General features: G+C 54.2%; 1 protein-coding gene across 16 annotated transcripts in view; it reads right to left on the reverse strand.

Moving 5' to 3' along the window:
- KIF21A (kinesin family member 21A) overlaps window positions 1-19,583 on the reverse strand; it is a 73,277-nt gene that overhangs the window by 16,350 nt on the left and 37,344 nt on the right. For 7 of the 16 annotated variants that reach the window (XM_016191963.2, XM_016191959.2, XM_060194653.1 and 4 more), the window contains exons 12-26: window positions 17,219-17,257; window positions 14,359-14,446; window positions 13,523-13,640; window positions 12,811-12,999; window positions 11,467-11,666; window positions 10,902-11,009; window positions 9,172-9,240; window positions 8,398-8,594; window positions 7,582-7,732; window positions 7,218-7,412; window positions 6,563-6,664; window positions 5,131-5,296; window positions 4,640-4,660; window positions 1,505-1,565; window positions 813-867 (exon numbers count right to left, since the gene is read on the reverse strand). In XM_016191963.2, the coding sequence (XP_016047449.1) occupies window positions 813-867; window positions 1,505-1,565; window positions 4,640-4,660; window positions 5,131-5,296; window positions 6,563-6,664; window positions 7,218-7,412; window positions 7,582-7,732; window positions 8,398-8,594; window positions 9,172-9,240; window positions 10,902-11,009; window positions 11,467-11,666; window positions 12,811-12,999; window positions 13,523-13,640; window positions 14,359-14,446; window positions 17,219-17,257 (1,759 nt within the window). The remainder of the gene's footprint in view (window positions 1-812; window positions 868-1,504; window positions 1,566-4,639; window positions 4,661-5,130; window positions 5,297-6,562; window positions 6,665-7,217; window positions 7,413-7,581; window positions 7,733-8,397; window positions 8,595-9,171; window positions 9,241-10,901; window positions 11,010-11,466; window positions 11,667-12,810; window positions 13,000-13,522; window positions 13,641-14,358; window positions 14,447-17,218; window positions 17,258-19,583) is intronic. The other 9 variants (XM_060194662.1, XM_060194659.1, XM_016191961.2 and 6 more) reach the window with 3 other exon arrangements.

The following is a 19,583-nucleotide window of genomic DNA, read 5'->3' on the forward strand; positions in this document are numbered from 1 at the left end:
CAGAGGTCAGAAGTCGGGGCATGGTCAGGGATGCTCAGGCCACAGGTGGCACAGGCAAGAGGAGCTACAGCCACTCAAGCCCAGAGGGACAGAGGCCAGGTGACCTGTCCCCAAGCTGGGCTGCATCTGTCTGTCTCTCCTGTCCCCAGAGGCAGGCCTGCAACTGTCTGTCTGTCCTGTGCCAGAACATTGGCCATGGCTGGCAGCTGTCCTAAGAGTGGGTTGTGACAGGCGACTCAGGCTACCTCGAGACACTAGTGAAAGCAACATGAGTGGTGTGCACCTAAAAGCACAGAGAACGGAAGGACTTCACACTGGCCAACAGGATGGAGTCTGCCGTCAGTGCCGTGAAGCAGCCCCCTCTCCGAGCCCTGGGCTCCACCATCACCACTAACCTGGGGTACCAGGAGTACCCCCAGTGCCACCAGGAGCACCATCTCTAGGTACATGCCTATATCAAGGGGACAGGTCACAGGTTGGGCACCAGCCTCACCATGTTCGTGGCCGCTGAGCCAGCACCACATGGAGGGAGCTGGATGGCGATGGAGGAAGCTGCCCTGGAGTGGCAGCCTCTGTCTGACTGTATCTCTACTTGAGTGGAAAAATCATCCCAGGGCAGTGAGATCCCTCTTGGCCGGCTGCACAATGGAGTCAGTGAATAAAGCTCGTGTATGCTCAGAAGGGACCAGAGGCCTCAGGGGCTCTACTGCACTCATGCCTGCCCCTTCCCGAGTCCACAGGGGCCCATGGCCTCGTGAGCAGCATTGGGGAGCGGGAAGGGGGTTGTCAGCCATACACTCAGCAATCCTTACCTTACTTTTGGGTTTCACCTCCCCGCAAAGCTTCATGAGGTCTGAAGACAGTGAGCTATGAGCAAAACCAACAGCCAGGGGGTTAAAGGGAGACTACAGCCAGACACTCAGACCCTCATGTCTGGCTCAGGAGCCATCGGAAAGGGCCCCGTCCCCTGGGCATGGACTGCACTAGCTGCTTCTTATTTATGTACTTAGTTATTGCCACCAGGATGTTGCCAGGGGTCAGTGCCAGTGCTATGAACCCATTGCTCTTGGCAGCCATTTATTTCCTTTTACTTTTAAATATGTCATGACTTTAAAAAATATTTTTACTTAGCTAATGTTGGTTTATTAAACTATATATTTTTTAATATTTTTGTTTATTTATTATTGGATAGAGACAGAGAGAGGTTCAGATGGGAGGGGGAAATAGAGAGAGAAATACACAGAGACACCTGCAGCCCTGCTTCACCACTCATGAAGCTTCCCCCTGCAGGAGGGGACCAGGGTCTTGAACCTGGGTCCTTGCACATGGTGATGTGTGCACTCTACCAGGTAAGACCCCACCGAGCCCCCAGGGTTGCACTAGCTTCTGTGGTGGCCAAGGTGACCCACAGGCCTGTCACTTGGCCTTAAAGCCCAAAGCGGCTGCTGAGATAAAATGGTGACACCCTCAGCCACCGGTCACACCCCTGAAGGAAGGGTCTCACCTGCCATCAGCTCCCGGGCTGTTCAGAGGAGCATCTTCGTCTGTGCTGTCCTCTGCATTTTCTGAAAGAAATGTGCAGGGGGAGGTGTTATCCTCATATCTCTGTGGGGATAGTCCCGACCACCTCTGCTGAGATTCACATGGAAACGTAGACATGACTGCTTGCACATAGGCTCTGTGTGAGACAGAACCGAGACCCTGGCAGCAGGTGGGAGGGGGTAATGTGGCTGCCAGCTGGCGTGGCCAGGATGGGGGTGATGAGAGTGTGCATGTCTCATGCTTCACGAAAGGAAGCCCCAGGGTGGGGTGGAGGAGGGGCTGCAGAACGTGCCTTTCCTGGGACAGCCAGAGGAGGCTGCAGGTGGAGGTGGGTGTGTAGCATGGCACCCCTTTTTTTGAATGGTGTGTGACAGAGAAAGTGGAGTGGGGACTGGGAGCCACAGGGCACTTCCCAAGTGGGGTGAGAACACCTGGGTGCAAGGACACTGTTGGAGAACGAAGGGGTACAGGGACACAGGGCAGCCAGGAGAGCGGGGCAGGGTGGAGCAGGCAGTAGGGACTGCGCCTCCAGGCAACCAGTGCTGGGGACAGGACCAAACGGAAGCTGCTTGGATCATTCCAGACACTGAAGCTCATCACCAATGAACCACATGGCTGTTAGTGAGAGCAAGGCGGTTCCTGTGACCCCTTAACCTTCTGGTTCTCCTGCCACACCCTCATCTCTGTAGGAGCCCCTTCGGCCCTGCCCAGCCAGTTCTGCAGGACTGGAAAGCCCTGGACAATCCAGCAGTCCTGACAGGACTGACCTGTGTGGGCAGTGTCCTGACCCCCTCACCCAGGGCTATAGTTCAGAGGCACCAAGTTCAGGATGTGGAAAGTGGGTGACAGGAAGATATAACCTGGTGGTCCCCAGGTGAAAGCCCTGATGTCACCCTCTCTCATTCCCCAGTGATGCCCTCAGCCTCAGGAAGCCCTTGGTACAGCTCCCATTGGCCTGCAGCATGGCCTCACTGGACAGGACTTCAGTTCACCGTTGCTCGAACCGGGATCCTTACACCGATCCTTGCACTTTGTGCCACGTGCGCTTAATTTGCTGTGCTACTGCCCAACTCCCATCTCTATTCTTTTTTATTTTTTTTTCCTCCTGGGTTATCACTGAGACTTGGTGCTTGCACTACGAATCCACTGCTCCTGGAGGCTTTTTCCCCCTTTTGTTGCCCTTATTGTTTATCATTGTTGTTATTATTATTGTTGTTATTGCTGTCATTGTTGCTGGATAGGACATAGAAATCGAGAGGGGAGGGGAAGACAGAGAGGGGGAGAAAAAGACACCTGTAGACCTGCTTCAACTCCTTTGAAGCGACCCCCCTGCAGGTGGGGAGCCAGGGGCTCAAACCAGGATCCGTACGCTGGTCCTTATACTTTGTGCATGTGCGCTTAACCCGCTGCACCACCACCCAGCCCCCAAAACATAGGCTATGCGATTATCTGAGTTCATATACTTAGAAAGAGAAGAGAGAGGGAGAGAGACAAAGAGAGGAGAGACACTGCAGCATTGTCCATGGAGCTGCCCCACCTGTGCCAGCTTGAACCCAGGGTATCATAGGCAGCGGGACAGATGCCCTCCCCACTGATCCAGCCCCCAGGCCCCAGCAGACACTGTGACACAGCCCTCTACTTCCTATCCCACTTGCTGTCCTCCCCTCCACTTCCCATCATTCCCCTCTACTTCCTGACTCCCCTCAATCTCTTGCCCTCCCTCTCAATCCCTTGCCTTCCCCTTCCACTTCCTGTCATCCCCCTTCCACTTCCTGGCCATCCTCTCCCACTCCTTGCCATCCCCTCCAGTTCCTGTCATCCCCCTCCACTTCCTGTCCTCCTTCTCTACTTCCTGTCCCCCCTCCATTTCCTGTCTTCTCCCTCCACTCCCTGTCCTTCCCTTCCACTTCCTGTCCTCCCCCTCTACTTCCTGGTCCCACTCCACTCCTTCTCCCCCTCCACTCCCTGCCTTCTCCTCCACTTCCTGTCTACATCCCCTACTTCTGCCCCTTCCACTTCCTGCCCTCCCCTTTACCTCTGCCCCCTCTACTTCCTGTTCACCCCTCCACTTCCTGTCCTCCTACTTTACTTCTGCCCTCCCCCTTGACTTCCTGCCCTCCCCTGTACTTCCTGCCCTCCCCTTCTATGTCTGGCCCCTTTCCACTCCCTCCCCTCCCCTTCCACTTCCTGTCCTCCCCCTCCACTTTCTGTCCTCCCCCTCTACTTCCTGTCCTTCCCCCACTTCCTGCCCTTCCCTATATTTCTTGCCCCCCATAACCTGTCCCACCCCCAGTGATCACATCAGGACTGTGCCAGTCTTCAGGGGGTCCTGATTGAAACTGGCTGTCAGCACAGACCTCTCCACACCTGCAGAGCTCGGCCACCCCTGTGTGACAGTGTCGTGGAAGCTGAGGTCAGGGCACAGGTGGCTTCTTCCTCCAGACACAGGCAGGGCTGTTCTTCCCTGCTTACTCCCCATCCCATCATGGGGGAGCAGAGAAAGAGCCCCAGGGCCAGCAGGGCTCACCAACTTCTCTGGAGCCAAGAAGAAACTATGGGAATCCCTACACTCAATCTCTAAGTACCTACCAACAGGAAAAAATATATATGGTGTTACAAACATTGTTTTCATCTGTATAAGACCCTTTGGATGGTTTTGTTCACCTTCTAATGTTAAAAAAGCATGTGCCCAACTTTACAAAAAGTAAGAACAGCTTAGAACCTACAAAGAATGCATGAGGTTAGACAACAGATGCATATGGACAGATACATTTCAGAATTAAAAAAGGTATCGATACTCCATATTCTACCCCCAAGAAAGAGAGAGAAGTGCCTATGAAGCTGGAGCTCAAATAATAAGAGACGAGTACCATTAACTGAAGCATATGCCTTAAAACATCTAAGACTTGAAGGCTGAAATGTGTGAGAAAGACAAGACTTAGCATGTTTGTGGCCATGGAGACATTTCAAAAAAAAAGATCATGCAAAACCCAGCCATCCGCCAAGGGGTGTTTAAAAACCCCACTGGGCCGCGATTAGTGAACTGGGATGATTAGTACTTCATGCAGCTCAGGACACAGAAACTGGACGTACTCACCGGAGGGCACGCTATCTAGATCTGCATGATCACGGCCGGAGGAGACAAAAAGCAAGACTCCAATCAAAACAGATTCATGTGAGGAGCTCCCACAGACAGCGCAAGACGCACCCCTTGTCAGACTAGCCAAGGAGACACTACAGCAAACACTCTTGCCAAAGTCATCTCTGCCGGGGCAGTTAGACACACAGTAGCGAGTAATAAGACTTGGTTAATGTTTTAAGTGATTGGTCACCAAGTCAGACTCTCGGTGGGGCTTGATGGGCCATAAACACTGGCCGCCTGACACCGTGAAGGGAGCCTTTCTAGACTGATGACCATTTCTCGAGGGAGGAGTCACTCCTCCCCGCAAGTGCACACATGCAATTATCAGCAGACCCTCTGCAGCAGGGAATGGGGTGGTGGTGCGCGGCCTCTCTCTCTGTCATGCAGCCACGGGGCCACAGCCCGATCCAGCCGCCTGCAGGCGCTGACCACATGCCTGCCCTCACCTTGCAGCGCGGGGCCCAGCAGCGCATCCAGCTCGGGGTTCAGCTCTGCCTTCTCCTTGAGCATGTGGAACAGAAGCTGGTTCTGTGTGGCGCTGGTTATTTCTGTTTGCTTTAGACGGCCCTCGAGAACTTTGATCTGGGCCTCCTTCTGGGCAGCTTGAAGGCCCTGTGTCCACACAGACCAAAGGGCCCCATCAGAGAGAAAGCAGGGATGTTCAACATCCTGCGGTGCTGGGCTTAGATGCAGGGCCCTGGCCTGGAAGCAACACGTTTCAAGCACTCCAGAGCACAAGAAGTACAGTAAGGGGAGTGCACAGTCCTCATATGGGGGGATCTGAGTCGGAAGTCATGGCCACCTTGCACACTGAGGCAATGCTTCCTCCAGAGGCAGGGGCACAGCTGCACTCAGAGGGCATGGTTGTTCCTGTTGGGATTTCCTTCCTTCGTTTCTTTATGTTTCTTTTTTCAGCATGAGGAATGACCCCAGGAACTCATGCATGTACAACACCATCAGGACCACTTTTTCTTTATTTTTTTCAGCACTGCTCCACCATCTGTGGTGCTTCAAGCCCAGGGCCGTGCCCTTGATGTGGGTGCTCTGCCAGGTGAGTCAAATATACACCCCAAGAGACTTGTTAACTGATTGTCTGTTTATTTAACATAAGGCTTGGGGGTGAGCTTGGGGCTCACTGGGTAGAGCACACTTGGTGCAAAGACAAGGCCCCAGGTTCAAGCTCCTGGCTCCACCTGCAGAGAGTAAGCTTCATGAGTGTGAAGCAGTGCTGCAGTGGTTTCTCTGTGTCCCTGTCATCCTCTCCCCTATCAATTTCTCTGTCTCTTTCCAAAATAAATAAATGAAATGAAAATTTTTCAGAAAATACGAGTCTTGGGGGTGTGAAGGAGTTCATCTGGCAGAGCACGTGTACACGCATGTGCACACACACACACACACACACATACACACACACTTTACCATGTGTGAGGACTTGAGCTTGAGCCAAAAGTGCTCACCTCCCTGAGCCCCATGGACAGGAAGTACTCACCTCCCTGAAGCCCATGGACAGGGAGTGCTCACTTCCCAGAGGCCCATGGACAGGAAGTGCTCACCTCCCTGAGGCCCATGGACAGGGAGAGCTCACTTCCCAGAGGCCCATGGACAGGAAGTGCTCACCTCCCTGAGGCCCATGGACAGGGAGAGTTCACTTCCCTAAGGCCCATGGACAGGAAGTGCTCACCTCTCTGAGGCCCATGGACAGGGAGAGCTCACTTCCCTAAGGCCCATGGACAAGAAGTACTCACCTCCCTGAGGCCCATGGACAGGAAGTACTCACCTCCCCGAGGCCCAGGGACAGGAAGTGCTCACCTCCCTGAGGCCCAGGGACAGGAAGTGCTCACCTCCCTGAGGCCCAGGGACAGGAAGTGCTCATCCTACCTTGCTAATGCCCATGGAGAGGAAGTGGTCCAGCAGGTAGCGTGCCTCTGTCAGAGTGCAGGCATTGATAATGGCAGCAACATCCAGTGTGTCCCCTTCTTCCTGTCAACAGCACAGAGGACACCATATTTAGAGGGAAGCAGAAGCCATGCCTCCTTTGCTTGTGTGAGGGCACCCCAAACTGACTGCCCAGAGTGAAAATGTGGGGCCAGCCCAAGGAACCCATGACCCAGCTGGGAAGACAGGGTAGAACAGCCAGAAAGTCCTGGCAGACCCTGATATGACCTCACATGTCACCTGGGCACATGGTGCCATGCAGAGCAGAGGCCCAGGCCCAGGCCGCTCCAGTCAAGGCTGCCATGGACTCTAGATAGATTCCAGGAGCCACGGAGTCCCATTGGGGACCTATTTTATCTTGTGAGAAGTCTCCCTGCTGCTCTCCATGGGGGCTGTGCCAACTATACTCACACCCAATGGTGTGGAGAGGTGAAATGGCTCAGCTTACACCCACACAGCTGGATGAATGGACACCCATATGCCCCGAATCCACTAACTAGCTAAGTATGTGGCTGACCAATGCAGTTTAAGCCCAGGACTCTGGGACCAGACTGGGGAAGCACCCACACACATGTACACAGGCTGTGGCCCCACCCACCTTGGCCTCCTCCATCTGCATGATGTTGGCCTGGCAGTCGGAGATACTGTCATTGATGTAGTCAATGTTGGCTGTGAGGGCCTCCAGCTCCTCGCCCAGCTGCACTGCCTGCCTCTCGCCCACGCCGCCCTCCTGTGTCAGCCGCTCCCGCCTCCTGGACAGCTTCTCCCGCCGTCTGGTGAGCTCCTCTCGTTGCTGCGGATGACAGGGGTTGGGTTTAAGGACACGGGCTGGAGCACGGGCGTGAAGGCCTGAGCTGGCAGACTGGAGGAGCAGCATGGAAGCTGGGTGGGGGGCTGGGGGTCAAGGAGGCAGGTGGCCAGGGACCAGGGGCCAGGAAGCAGGGATCAGGTGGGGCGCCCACCGTGAGCAGCCGCTCCATGTCAGCCTCCATGCTGCAGATGGTCATCTTCTGCATGACCACATCTGACACGCGGCGCTCCAGCAGCTGCCACTTGGCACGAGCTGTCCTGGACACGAAGGAGCGGCCGGGGACCTTGTGCTGTGGCCTCTTCCTACAGAGATGCCCCATGAGCGCCAGGTGGGGAGCTGGGAGAAGCCCCATGGGTGCTCAGGTAGCGGGGGTACTAGGAGGAGCCTCGTAGGTGCTCAGGTAGGGGGAGCTGGGAGGAGTCCTGTGGGTGCTCAGGTAAGGGTGCTGGGAGGAGCCCCGTGGGTGCTCAGGCAGGGGGGTGTTGGGATGAGCCCCATGGGTGCCCAAGCAGGACACACTACCTGACTTCTGAGCAAATGCATCTATACTGGGACCAGCCCAGGGGGACCCCAGGAACGGCCTCTACTGTGGGGAGGCATCTAGGCCCAGAGATGCCAGTGAGGGGTGCCAGAGATGACAGGGCTCCAGCTCAATGTCTGTTGGTGGAGTCAGGCCCCTCCAGGATGACTACACTGCCATATTCAGACAGAGCAGGAGAGGGAGAACCACAGCCCCCAAGCTTCCTGTGGTGTCAAGAGACCACCAATGAGGATCCGGGGATAGACAGTGCCAGCAGAGGCAAGGTGGGGGCCCTCCTGGGTGAGCCGTCTCTCCAGCCCACTGGACCTACAGACAGGTAAGTGCCCTTTCAGGCACCCTGCTGGCCACTGGAATCAGAGTAGCAGCAGACATCTGCATCAGGGCTGACCCGGCAGGGACCCTGGGATCCCCAACCCCCAGGCTGACCTGGCTCCATTGGCTGTGGCTGAGGGCAGAGCCGCCACCCTCACCACAGGGACCCGGGCTCTGGATGGGGTGCCAGGCTCTCCAGCTGCCCCTGGACCCGCCTCCTGCGCAGGGGCCTCAGTCATGCTGGGCTTCCGGGACACCTTCCCTGCCACCTTGTCTGACATGGGCCGCACCTGGCGTCTCAGCGCCGTCACCTGGGGACAGATAGATGAAGGGACAGCTGGCTGGGGTCTGGGGGGCCAGGGCATGGAAGTCTCTGCCCCTCACCCCATACAACCCTACCTGTGAGAGGGACAGATGGATAGCTGGCTGGGGTCTATCTGTCCCCCATCCATGAGAGGAATAGATGGTTGGCCAGTTTGCAGGGCCCAGGGCCTCAGAGTCTCCACCCCCACTTCATACCCCCACTTGGGGGGGACAGACAGATGGACAGACAGCTAGCCAGGGCCTGAGGGGCCAGGGCCTGGGAGTCTCTGCCCCTCACCCCCACACACTCCTACCTGAGTGGGACAGATGGGCAAATAGCTGACCAGGGTCTGAGGGCCCAGGGCCTCAGAGTCTCTGATTATGCCTCACACCCCCACCCGTGGGAGGGACAGTCAGATAGCTAGCTGGGGTCTGAGGGGCCAGGGCCTCAGAGCCTCTGTCCCCATTCCACACCCCTACCTGGGGAGAACAGACAGACTCCTGGCAGGGGCCCGTAAGGGCCAGGGCCTCAGAGCCTCACCTCTTCCCTAGACACACACACCACCCTGCCTGCCCACCACCTGCCTCTTCTGTCTTGCGCCGCAGAACCACCTCCTGGTTTCTCTTCTGCGCCTCCAGAAGCCGGAGCTGATGCTACAACATGATGTTTGAACACGTGTGGGCACAGTGAAGCAGGAGGACAAGGCAGCCCCATCCGGCCCCTGCTCTGGGGGATGCCTCAGGAGGGGGCTGAGGAGACGCTCTGCTCCTCAGGACCAGGGACCCTCAGCAAGTGCATTGGAGAAAGGGGATGATGACCAAGAGGCCCTGAAAGGCCACAGCAAAGTTGCAGCTGCCCATGGCTGACTGGTCACTGCACCCTGGCTGCTCCTGGGTGCCCACCAGCATGACCTCCTATAAGGGCCTGGGCACATGTGCTGCCCCACTCCGACTCGCAGGCATCTGCTCTAAACTCCCCAGAAACCCAATGCCCCTAATATGCAGATGTCCCCATACAGTGACTTTTTTTTTCCTCTAGGGTCATCACTGGGGCTCAGTGCTGGCACTACGAATCCACTGCTCCTGGAGGTCATTTTTTTCCCATTGGATAGGACAGAGAGGAATTGAGAGAGAAGGGGAGATAGAGAGGGAAGAGATAGAGAGACACCTGCAGACCTGCTTCATTGTTTGTGAATCATCCCTTTTTGCAGGTGGAGACCTGGAGATTCAAACCTGGGTCCTTACATGGGTCTTTGCATTCCATACTATGTGTGCTTAACCAGGTGCACCACTGCCTGGCCCCCTGCAACTTTCCTCTCTTTGGTCCATATCTTAGTTCGAGCTCAGGCACACAGCATCACTAAGGCAGAGGATACGGGAGTGGTTGCAGCCCCCTGCTGGGCTTCTTTTAGGGACGTTAGGCTAATATTCTAGGGACAGTGCCAGAGCCTTCTGCAGGTAGGCTATCTCTGGATCGCTCTGAAATCACTGTTTTTTCTCAGCTAACACTCCCCGAGACACCCAGCTGGTCTCTGCTATTTTCCCCCTTCTCTTCTAGAAAATGAGTCTCTGGGGGCCGGGTGGTGGTGCACACATATCATTAACACATATAACTAACCAGGTGGTTAAGCACACATATCACCATGCACAAGGACCCGAGTTTGAGCCCTGTTTCCCCACCTGCGGGGGGACACTTCATGAGTGGTGAAGCAGGTCTGAAGGTGTGTCTCTGTCTATCTCCCTCTCTATTTCCCCCTCTCCTCTCAATTTCTCTCTGTCCTATCAAATAAAAATGGGGGGGGGGGCAAAAGGAAAGAAAGAAAGAAAAATGGCCATTGGGAGCAGTGGATTTATAGCGCAGGCACCAAGCCCCAGCAATAACCCTGAAGGCAAAATAAAAATAAAACAAAATAAAATAAGATTAAAAGTGAATCTCCAGTGTACACATTACAGTGAACAAGAACCTGGATTCAAGCTCCTAGTCCCCACCTGCAGGGGGGAAAGCTTCACAGTGGTGAAACAGGGCTGTAGGTATCTCTGTCTCTCACTCCCTGCTATCTCCCCTCTCAATTTCTCTCTGTCTCTATCCAATAACAAATTAAAGAAAGAAAGAGAGAAAGAGCACTTGAGAATGAGTCTCCAGTGTAGTAAGTGATGACGTTGTCTTATCTCCACGAGCTTGTAAATTAGCAGCCCACAGCCAAACACTGAGTGTCATGGCATAAACCCAGTGCCCATGTTTAACCCAACTCTGTATCTGATCCCCAGCTATGAGGACCCCCTGCCCCCTCACAGGGGTGAGATACCCCACTCACATCTCGTTTACGCTGATCCTTCTTCAGCTGGGCAATTTCTCGGTTCCTTCTGGATTCATTCAGCCGGGCCTTCTCCTGCTCCTCCTTCATTTGCTTCATGAGGCGGACCTAGGACAGGGGAGTAGATACAGCTGTGGCCTCAGCCACCGCACAGACAGACAGGGGTGGGACAGGCCCTAGGGTGTGGCTGGGCGGGTACACGTGCTCTGCTGGCCACCTCTGCTCCAGTGCTCCCCCCGCAGTGGGCTGTCCTCCCTGCACTGCCACCTGAGCTCAGTCTACCTGCCAGGTGCAGGTGTGTCCCCTATGGGGCTGCCGTCCCTGTCAGCACTGTGGGATGAGCCATGATGGTGACTTAAACCTGAGTGACAGGCACTCACCCAACCCTCAACTTCCCTGAGAACACAACCAGCCACGGGACCACCCACCCCCATGAAAAGGTGACCCACCCGAGGCCGCATGCAGAGACTGGCATTGGCCCACAGAGCTGTCCCTCCCCCAGACCCAGAGCTAATCCTCCCCTGTCCCCAGAGGCTGCCCTCCCCTACTCCCAGAGCCCTCCCACCTTGGTCTTCTTCATCTCGGCCACGTCTTGCTGCAGCTTGTGCAGCTGCCGCTCATGCTGGGACTGGCTCCTGAGTAGCCGTGCATGCTCCTTCTGTGCCGCCTGCAGCCGCTGCAGCTCCTTGTTCATGGCCTGCAGCTTCTTCTCGTACTCAGACCTCACCTTCTTGGCCTTCTCTTCCGAGTTCGTCTCCACGGAGCCTGCAGGGGCTGTTGCTGTGAGGCCTGGGCTTGGAGAAGGTACCCCCCCAAAAAAAAATACTGCAGACTTCTCTTCATGGCCACTCTCAGCCTGCATGAAGGAGTGTGTGTGCACACGTGTGTACATGTGCATGTGTTTACAGATGAGGAGTCGTCCCCAAAACAGACATAGGTGGCAGGAGCTGGCAGAGCAGCTGAGTTCACCACGTGGGCGTGAAGCCCAGGCTCCATGGCTGGTGCTGCATGTGCCAGGCAAGATGCTCTGCTCCTCTTTCTTTCTTTTATTTCATTTTTAAAAAAATTTTTCCCCTTTTGTTGCCCTTGTTGTTTTATCGTTGTTGTGATTATTATTGTTGTTATTGATGTCGTTGTTTTTGGATAAGACAGAGAAATGGAGAGAAGAGGGGAAGACAAAGAGGGGGAGAGGAAGACAGACACCTGCAGACTTGCTTCACCGCCTGTGAAGCAACTCCCTGCAGGCGGGGAGCCAGAGGCTCTAACCAGGATCCTTATGCCGGTCTTTGCACTTGGAACCACATGTGCTTAGCCCACTGTGCTACCACCCGACTCCCTCTGCTTCTCTTTCTATCTTCCTCCCCCTCCTCCTACTTCTTCTCTCTCCATCTCTCCCCCCACCCCTCTCGCTCTCCTAAGTGTCAAAAGCAGGCAGAGTGACCTGGGAGGTGGCTGCATGGTGGAGTCCAGGACTTACAAGCATGAAGTCCTGAGGTCATCCCCAGTACCAGGTGCACCAGAAGGATGCTCCTCTTTCTTTCTCTCTCTCTCTCTCTCTGTCTCTCTCTCTCTGTCTCTCTCTTCCTCTCTCCCTCTGTCCCTCACTCCTCCTCTCTCCCTCTCTCTTTCCCTCTCCTTCTCTAATAATTTTTACCCACTAGTAAATAAACAAAATTTAATAAGTGAGTACACAGTCATAACCCATCACATTGGATAACACTATTCACAATGTGGCTTGAAACAAAATCCCTTCCCTGAAAGGACAGGAGAAGAGACAGCTCACAGTGGGTGTGTCCCTGCACTCAGCCCCTCCACAGGGTGCCCCCACCCAGACCCTCTCAGGTGGGAGCCCCCCCACTCACCCAGGCCCTGCAGCACCTGTCCTCTCAGGTGGGAGCCCCACACTCACCCAGACTCTGCAGCACCTGGTCGCGCTCCAGCTGTGTGTGGCGGATCTTGTGCTGCAGCACTAGCAGCTTCTCCTCGTACTGCCGCTTGAGAGTCTGCAGCCGCTTCTGGCTGTTCTCCAGCTCGTCAATCAGCTTCTGCTTGATGGCGATTTCACAGGTGATGTTGGCCAGGTCCGCCTGGTAGTTGGCTGCACACACAGGACACGGCCCTCAGCCTGCGCTGGACCCGCAGCCTCTGACCAGCCTGACATGGATCTGGACCCAGAGCTGGGCAGTGACACTCTAGCCCTAGGGACTGCAGGCTGGGCTGGACAGAGAGCTGGGCACTGACACCCTGGGGGCTGGGGTGGACAGAGTAGGCACTGATGCCCTAGGGACCACAGGCTGGACCCAGAGCTTGGCACTGACCCTCTGGAGGCCACACACTGGGCTGGACACAAAACTGGGCAGAGTCCCCCACCCCAGTGGCAGTAGGCCTGTATGGACACAGACTGGGCAGTGACACCCTGGGGGCCATAGACTAGGCTGGACAGAGCTGGGCACTGAACCGTGGGGAACACACAACTGGGCTGTTCTCAATGACAGGGATGGGTGCTAAGGTGAGGAACCCTGCCCACATCCACCTGAGGGAGCCCATGCTCCCCTGGCCTCAGAGCCCAGCTGACTGGTGGGGAGCTGACCCTGTCCAGCCCTTCACCGCCCCCCAAGTACCTTTCTCATCCGACTCTGAGTCTGAGTCTTCAGAGCTCTCGCCCCCTTCCGAGTCCAAGTCCTCCTCTTCCTCATCTTCCTCTTCATCCTCATGGTCACTCCCTTCCTGACTGTCCTCCTGGTATGTGGGACACAACAGAGGGACAGCACTGTAGTGTGCCCCCCTCGCTGGGCAGTCAGAGCACAATCTCCATCCCATGTCCAGTCCAACCTCACACCCCCTGCAAAGACCACTGCTACTGCCCAGCATGTGAGCAGGACACTGTATAAGAGGTCATCCCTGAGAAGGGGAAATGACCACTGAGAAGGGGCTGGACCACTGAGGAGGGGGCTGACCCCTGAGGAGAGGGTTGACCCCTGAGAAGGGGTTGACCACTGAGGAGGGGCCTGATCACTGAGGAGAGGGGTGATCACTGAGGAGGGGAACTGACCCCTGAGGAGGGGGACTGGCCCCTGAGGAGAGGATTGACCACTGAGGAGGGGGCTGACCCCTGAGGAGAGGGCTGACCATTGAAGAGAAGCCTGACCACTGAGGAGAGGGTGACCCTTGAGGAGAGGAACTGATCCCTGAGGAGGGGGTTGGCCCCTGAGGAAAGGGCTGACCACTGAGGAGGTGGATTACCCTTCAGAAGGGGACTGACCCCTGATGAGAGGGGTGACCCTTGAGGAGGGGCCTGACCACTGAGGAGGGGGGTGACCCTTGAGTAGGGGGCTGACCCCTAAGGATGGGGCTGACCACACTCAAGAGGGGGCTGATTGCTGAGGAGGGAGCTGACTGCTTCTCCCCATAGTGCCCTGATTCTACCCAGCCAATCACCCACACGCCATCTGCCTACCACGTCCATCTCGGGGGCCTCCTTCTCTGAGCTGCCCTTCTCATCTCTCTTCTCCTGGTCAGTGTCCACGTCCTCCTTCCCAGATACACTAGAAAAAGCAGGGCCTGTGTCACAGTGGGCAACACCTCGCTGTCCCCCGAGCTCAGGACACCCCCAGTCCTTGTCTACACTGCCAGCGGGGCCCTGTGTTAGGGCAGCGGAAGCCCTTCTAGAACATTCCAGATGCACTGAGCCACTCTGGAGCCTCAGCCCAGAGGACCTCAGCCACACCCAACCCTACCAACACCTACAGGTCTCAGTCTCTGCCCACACTCAGGTGAGTTCAGACTCAGAGAGTACTTCTGCCCACAGGTCTACACTGCCTGCACCCACAAGCTGTCTACACTGCCTTGTGTCCCCATCACCTCAAGCCCTGAATCCCCATCACCTCCTGCTCTGTAATCCCCCCATCACCTCCGGCCCTGTAATCTAACCCTTAACCTCCTGCCCTGTAATCTTCCCCATCACCTCCTGCCCTATAATCTCCCCCATCACCTCCTGCCCTGCACCCCCACCACCTCTACCCTAACTCCCCCAGTGTAATGCCCACTGTCTGTTGCTGGGGTTCACCACACTGTGCTCCAGCCCACACTCTCCTCCTTGGTTCCAGCCACTGGCCCAGATCCCCTGCTGCTCCATCTCCTGAGCAAAGCCACTTCTCCCTGGGCTGTCATCCACACTTGGGGTGTAGACGGAGCCAGTTCTGAGAAGCACCTGCTTCCCAGAATGCACCTGCTGCTCTGTGATGGTCCTACCTCGCCACGAGCTCCCTCAGGAACCCAGCTGAGTGTTCCCCTCCACCCCAGAAAGGCTAGGGGGCTGAGGCACACCCTTTTCCTGAGGCCTAGCCCCACATCTGACATCAAAAGGAAACTGTGGGGCGGGGGAGAAAGAGGGCATCCAGAACAGGGGTTTAAAACAGGTTGCTGAGCTGTCTCACAGCACAAGGTCTTGCTTTGTTATATAACATTCTTTTTCAAATTTATTTATTTATTGTGTAGAGACACAGAGAAATTGAGAGGTGAGGGGAGATAGGGAGACAGAGACACCTGCAGACCTGCTTCATTTTCATGAAGCCTCCCCCTGCAGGTGGAGAGCAGGGCCTTGAACCTGGGTCCTTACGCATGGTAACATGTTCTTAACAGGTTTAAAGTAGGCAGATAGCACAGTAGATAAAGCCCTGGACTCTCAAGCATGAGGTCCAGGCTTCAGTTCCCAGCATCCTATGTGGCAGAACGATGCTCTTGGTTCTACTCCCTCCCTATATATAATTTTTTTTAAAGGTTTTATTTATTTATTCATGAGAAAGATAGGAGAAGAGAGAGAAAGAACCAGACATCACTTTGGTACATGTGCTGCTGGGGATCAAACTCAGGACCTCATGCTTGAGAGTTCAGTGCTTTATCTATTGCTCCACCTCCCAGACCACTATATAATCTTTTTTAAGTGGTAAAATTTCCAAAGTAGTGTTTCTAAGAAGTTAGAAATCATTTTAAGGGGGCTGGGCGGTAACACAGTGGGTTAAGCACACGTGGTGCCAAGCGCAAAGACTGGCGTAAGGATCCCAGTTCAAGTCCCCGGCTCCCCACCTGCAGGGGGGTCTCTTCATAGGTGATGAAGCAGGTCTGCAGGTGTCTATCTTTCTCTCCCCCTCTCTGTCTTCCCCTCCTCTCTCCATTTCTCTCTGTCCTATCCAACAACAATAGTAATAATAACAACAGTATATAAGGGCAAAAAAATCATTTTAAAGCCAGTTTCTTTTCTTGATCATTTTGATTCTAGAGCAGAGCTGTTCTGAGAGGAGCTGAGGAGACAGCTCTGCCTGTGAGAGAACAAACTCACACACCTGAGACCCCAGAGGTCAGAGTTCAAAGCCCAGCACCATCTATGCCTGAGCTAGACAGTACTCTAATCTCTCTCTCTCTCTCTCTTACTCTCTCTTTCCTTTCTTATTCTCTCATTCCTAGTAAATAAACAAGTAAATATATTACTCTTTTTAAAAATCAAGGACAATACCACAGAGTGCAATGTAAATTTGCATTATACATCCATATATCGGATATATATATTATACTTTACAAGGTATATGTCATATACTTTCTTATAGTTCAGAGTTCTGCAAGGTGCTTCTAGAATTTTCTCAGGTTTCAAATGGGCAAAAAGAGCATCCTCTTTGGACACCAATGTCAAACATGTTTTAAAAGCAAAGCTTGTGGGCTGGGAAGACAGCATGATGGTTCTGCAAACAGACTCTCCAGCCTGAGGCTCTGAGGGCCCAAGTTCAATCCCCAGCACCTCCATCAGCTAGAGCTGAGCAGAGCTCTGGGTAAAATAAAATTAATAATAATAATAATAATAGGGCCAGGGTAGACAGCACAGTGGCTCTGCAAAAAGACTCTGCTGCCTGAGACCCAGAGACCCCATGTTCAATCCCCAGCACCACCATCAGCCAGAGCTGAGCAGGGCTCTGGGGAGAAACAGGCAAAACTGGTCCCTAGTTCTGTGTGTCCATGTCCCTCTCTGCAGTACAGCCACAGTTTCCTTTTGCAGCATTGCCATTTGGATGTTTTCTCCAACAGCTGAGTCAGGAGGTGAGGAAGAGGAGACCTGGGGATGCGGCGTGAGCCCCGCCCAGCCACCCCCTCAACCTCTCCCAGGGCCCCTAGAGTCACAAGGACAGTCACACCGTGGGTCATGAGAAACCCCGTCCCAGCCCAAGCTGGGCTCTCTGGACCTGGCTGTCCTTTCAGAACACACCTTCTGGCAAAAGTCGGCTAGGTATTAAGGGACAATGAATCAAAAACCTGGGAGGTATTCCAACCTTCTTTCTTCTTGACTGCTTTCCTCAAGTCTCTGCAGCCTTCAGACCCGAGGCCCATTGGGAGACAAGCCCACGAGGGCAGAGCGGACAGAGAGGGCGGTGAGAAGGCAAAAACAACAACATGTGAGCACGGGGCTTCCAACCAGCTGCCAGGCCCCAGCGGGCAGGTGGGCGCATGGCGCAAAGGCAGTACATTTTGTCTGGGCGGAGGGAGCACCAACAGAGGGGTCCCAAAACAGTCCATTTTCTCAGCACCCACCCACCCACTCCCACCCCAGGGCCACTTTGAAAGCCTCTGCAGAGGGACCTCTTACGGCATCCATTGTGAGAACAACTGCAAAAAGTAATGCCTTTGTACCATGCAAACGGGAATCCCCGTCATGCCACATGCGACAGTCTTCCTCGGCTACCGGTCTCCTATCCCAACATCCCACTCATGGGCACAGCTAAACCATGAGCGGTTGACTTCCCGCCTCAAGACCGAATGTGAGATGGTATTGGAGTCAGGTGAATGCAGCTGTTAACATACCAGTGGAGGGGTCAGGTGGTGGTGCACCTGGCTGAGTGCACATATTACAGTGTGCAAGGACCCAGGTTCAAGTCCCCTACCTACAGAGGCGGAAGCTTTACAAGTGATGAAACAGGGCTACAGATGTCTCTCTGTCTCTCTCCTTCTCTATCTCCCCCTATCCTCCCAATTTCTGGATGTCTCTATCCAATAAATGAAGGTAATTGAAAAAAAAAATAAAAGAAAGATGCCAGTGGAGAACTATGATTATGTTCATCTAGAATTAAAGTCGAGCGATTCCTGTACTGGGGTGTGGGGACCGGACGGCCCAGCCACCTCACTGAGTGATGGTGGGAGTAGACTGGAGCTGGAGCACAGCACCTAGGAAGAGGACACTTTCCATCAGAAACCATCACGAGCAACTAAGCATGCAGTGAGAGACTCTAAAGCAGGGGTGAGAGATGCTCCCAAAGTTTGCTCAGTGGACAGTGCTGAATGCCAATGTCTGTCATGCAGTCAGTCAGACAGACAGACAGACAGGAGAGACTCTATGGGCTCAGCACACATGTCCAGAGCCAAGCATGTGCTCTGATGAAGAACTACACCTCCTGTGGTCTGGGAGGTGGCACAGTGGATAAAGTACTGGACTCTCAAGTATGAGGTCCAAAGTTCAATCTCCAGCAGCACACGTACCAGAGTGATGTCTGGTTCTTTCTTTCCTCCTATCTTTCTCATTAACAAATAAATATTTTTTAAAAAGAAGAACTACACCTCCCAGGTGGGGGTAGATAGCATAATGGTTCTGCAAAAAGATTCTCTGTCTGAGGCTCCAAAGCTCTAGGTTCTATGCCCTGCACCACCATAAACCAGACCTGAACAGTGCTATGGTAAAAACAAAACAAAACAAAACAAAACAAAGAAAAGTCAATAGGAAGTGGGGGAGATAGCATAACGATTATGCAAAAAGGATGTTGGGCCTGAGTTTCTGAGATCCCAGGTTTAATCCCCAGCACCACCATCAGCCTGAGTTGAGCAGGGCTCTGGTTAAAAAAAAACAAAAAAACAACAGAGTCGGGTGGTAGTGCAGCGGGTTAAGTGCACATGGTGCAAAGGGCTGGCGTAAAGATCCCAGTTTGAGTCCCTGGCTCCCCACCTGTAGGAGGTCGATTCACAAGTGGTGAAGCAGGTCTGCAGGTGTCTATCTTTCTCTCCTCCTCTCTGTCTTCCCCTCCTCTCTCCATTTCTCTCTGTCCTATCCAACAACAACAACAGCTATGAAAACAGTAACAACTACAACAGGCACAACAACAAGGGCAACAAAATGGGAAAAATAGCCTCCAGGAGCAGTGGATTCATAGTGTAGGCACTGAGCCCCAGCAGTAACCCTGGAGGCAAAAAAAAAAGAGGGAGTTGGGCAGTGACAGCATGTTAAGTGCATGTGGCGCAAAGTGCAAGGACCGGTGTAAGGATCCCGGTTCGAGCCCCTGGCTCCCCACCTGCAGGGGAGTCGCTTTACAAGTGGTGAAGAAGGTCTGCAGGTGTCTATCTTTCTCTCTACCTCTCTGTCTCCCCCCCTCCATTTTCTCTCTGTTCTATCCAACAATGACATCAATAACCACAACAATGTTAAACAACAAGGGCAGCAAAAGGGAAAATAAATAAATATATTTTAAAAAGAAAGAAAAAAGAAAAGAAATATACCTCCCTGCAGCCCTCCACCTGTGTTCCTGCATGGCTGAAGCATGTTCACAAGGCTGCACATCTGGGAAGATAGCCCAGCAGTCTTTGCGGGAAGGGCAGCATAAGGCATTGTCCAGTGAGAGCCCAGCCCTGGGCTGGAAGAGGCAGCTGGGCATA

The sequence above is a fragment of the Erinaceus europaeus genome, chromosome 7 (genome assembly GCF_950295315.1).
Source record: "Erinaceus europaeus chromosome 7, mEriEur2.1, whole genome shotgun sequence".
Classification (NCBI taxonomy): Eukaryota; Metazoa; Chordata; class Mammalia; order Eulipotyphla; family Erinaceidae; genus Erinaceus; species Erinaceus europaeus.